Source organism: Montipora capricornis, chromosome 12, assembly GCF_036669925.1.
Source record: "Montipora capricornis isolate CH-2021 chromosome 12, ASM3666992v2, whole genome shotgun sequence".
In the NCBI taxonomy this organism is placed as follows: Eukaryota; Metazoa; Cnidaria; class Anthozoa; order Scleractinia; family Acroporidae; genus Montipora; species Montipora capricornis.
In genome coordinates, this window is record NC_090894.1 from 21294317 (window position 1) to 21296816 (window position 2500).

At 49.0% G+C, this 2500-nt stretch overlaps 3 protein-coding genes across 3 annotated transcripts in view; all 3 read left to right on the top strand.

Moving 5' to 3' along the window:
* The window catches only part of LOC138027744 (uncharacterized), a 61554-nt gene that overhangs the window by 29000 nt on the left and 30054 nt on the right, over positions 1-2500 (top strand). The window lies entirely within an intron of this gene.
* The window catches only part of LOC138027059 (uncharacterized), a 5861-nt gene that overhangs the window by 1442 nt on the left and 1919 nt on the right, over positions 1-2500 (top strand). The window contains exon 1 of the mRNA XM_068874558.1: positions 1-2500. This exon is cut by the window's left edge and continues 1442 nt beyond it; it is cut by the window's right edge and continues 1919 nt beyond it. Within this exon, the coding sequence (XP_068730659.1) occupies positions 1-1908 (1908 nt within the window). The 3' untranslated portion in view covers positions 1909-2500.
* LOC138027060 (uncharacterized) overlaps positions 2147-2500 on the top strand; it is a 2273-nt gene continuing 1919 nt past the window's right edge. The window contains exon 1 of the mRNA XM_068874559.1: positions 2147-2500. This exon is cut by the window's right edge and continues 1919 nt beyond it. Coding sequence (XP_068730660.1) covers positions 2147-2500 — 354 coding nt within the window.

Below are 2500 nucleotides of genomic sequence, written 5' to 3' on the forward strand. Positions count from 1 at the left end.
AGTGTCGAACAAAGAAAGAAGATTTTCCTGGATAAAAGACTGTGTTTTAACTGCACGGGATCTAGACACCGAGCCGAAGATTGTAGGAGCAAATCCACGTGTCAAAATTGTCACGCAAGGCATCACACGTCACTATGCGACAGAGTTCAAGCACGCGAGCCGGGGATGACAGCAAATAACATCGGAAACACAGCAGTGATTCACCCGGTCGTAGTTGTAAAAATTGGCGGCTACAAATTCAGAGCCTTATTAGACAGTGGCGCGAGCCATTCATACGCTTCATCGACCGCGATTGATTTAATTAATGCACGGCCAAAGTCTACTGGACTAAGGCAGATAGCCATGCTTACCGGAATCACTACGAGAACGATGCAAGTGTTTGGTGTGGTCATTGGTTCTGTACAAGATGAGTTCAAGCTAGAAGTTGATATTACGAAAGTCAACACGCGAGAATTATTGATTTTGGAGAACCCACGTTACAAGGAACTACTTGAGGCGAATTCTCATCTCAACGGGGTGCGAATGGATGATGACGACACTAAAGACAGGCTACCCGTACACATCATACTGGGCGCGAACGATTTTGCGAAGATTCGCACTGGAGAGCGTTTGAGAGTGGGTCGCCGTGGAGATCCAGTTGCCGAGTTCACCCGTTTTGGATGGACAATCATGTCGCCTGGAGCTGACAGGGAGTTGGCAACTGCTTATCTAGCTATTAATTCGAACGCAGATTACGAGAGGTTGTGCGCACTTGATGTCCTTGGTCTGGCAGACTCTTCAACCGGAGATCAAGGTGACGTTTACGAAGAATTCAAAGAACAATTAGTTCGATCTTCAGAAGGATGGTATGAGACTGGACTTCCTTGGAAGGGAAACTGTCCTCCGTTACCAAACAATCGAGATGGAAGTTTGCGCAGATTGAACACTCTTGTACGGAAGCTGAGAAGAACCGACATGCTTGACGACTATGACGCTGTGATCAGAGAGCAACTTCGAGAAGGCGTAGTAGAGCCAGCACCTGCTGAGGTAACTGGAAGAGAGTTTTATCTCCCCCATCGTGCTGTCGTGCGTCGGAGTGCTGAGACGACGAAGCTGCGAGTCGTGTACGACGCGTCAGCCCGTGCGCAAGAGAAAGCACCATCGCTGAACGAATGCCTACATGCTGGACCTCCGCTACATAATAAGCTGTGGAGTGTCATTGTTCGTAACCGTTTTCATCCTGTGGCAGTCGCTGGTGACCTTCGCCGTGCATTCCTACAAGTGCGGATACGAGAAACCGAGAGAGATTCCTTGAGATTCCACTGGATCGCTGACAAGACAGGAAAACAGGTTGAAACTTTGCGTTTTACCAGAGTGGTGTTTGGCCTCGCCCCTTCACCGTTCCTTCTCAATGGGGTGATTCAACAGCACTTGGAGAACATGGAGTCCAGATATCCTGATAGTGTAAATGAGATACGTAGAAGTCTGTACGTGGATGACCTGATTTCGGGAGGACCTACTACAGAGAAAGCAAAACGTTTAAAGCGTGAAGCTACCGAGATTTTCGCCAATGCTAAATTCGAACTGCACAAGTGGCATTCAAACGAAAAGCAACTAGAGACATCCTGTGAAGATTACGAACCATCATTCGCCAAGGAGCAGTTAGAGAATGGAACAGCAGCTGGAGAGTGTAAACTACTTGGACTTGGTTGGAACAAGGTTGAAGATACCCTGCATGTGAGCTTTCCTGAACTGCCAGCCGAAGAGACAAAGCGTGGTATCCTGGCTAATTTGGCGAAAGTCTACGACCCGCTTGGAATTGTGTCACCAGTCATGCTCGAGGGAAAAGTTCTCTACCGAGAATCATGTATCCAAAAGAACGCTTGGGACGCCCCGTTGCCAGAGCAGATAGCAAACCAGTGGAGATAGTGGGAAAAGAGCCTACCGGAAGAAGTGTCGGCGAAACGCAGTATTCCTCTCTACCAGCAAGAGATCGATAAGATTGAACTCCACGCATTTGGTGACGCCAGTGGCCGCGGAGTGTGTGCCTCAGTCTACGCCGTGGTGACGCAAGCATCAGGGGTGTCGCAAGGTTTGGTTACTGCGAAGTCTCGTCTTGCCAAACAAGGTCTAATCCATTCCTCGCCTAGAACTTGTGTCAGGACACATGGCAGTGAATTTGGCCAGCAATGTACGCCAAGCATTGGAAGGGCTTCCTCTTGCGACTACTCTTCATTGCTGGCTAGACAGCTCAGTAGCCTTACATTGGATTGGAGATCGGGGAGAATACCGTCAGTTCGTCTCGAATCGCGTAAAGAAGATTCAGACTCACCCAAACGTGCTATGGCATCATGTTCCATCAGCAGACAATCCAGCCGACCTAGGAAGTCGCGGTGGTAGTGTAACTGGAGCGCAGCTGTGGTGGAATGGACCCACCTGGCTTACAGATCCAGCCAATTGGCCACCTGAAGTCGTAACAAAACCTTCCCCAGAGAGTTTAGCAGAAAGAAAGGTGCAACAA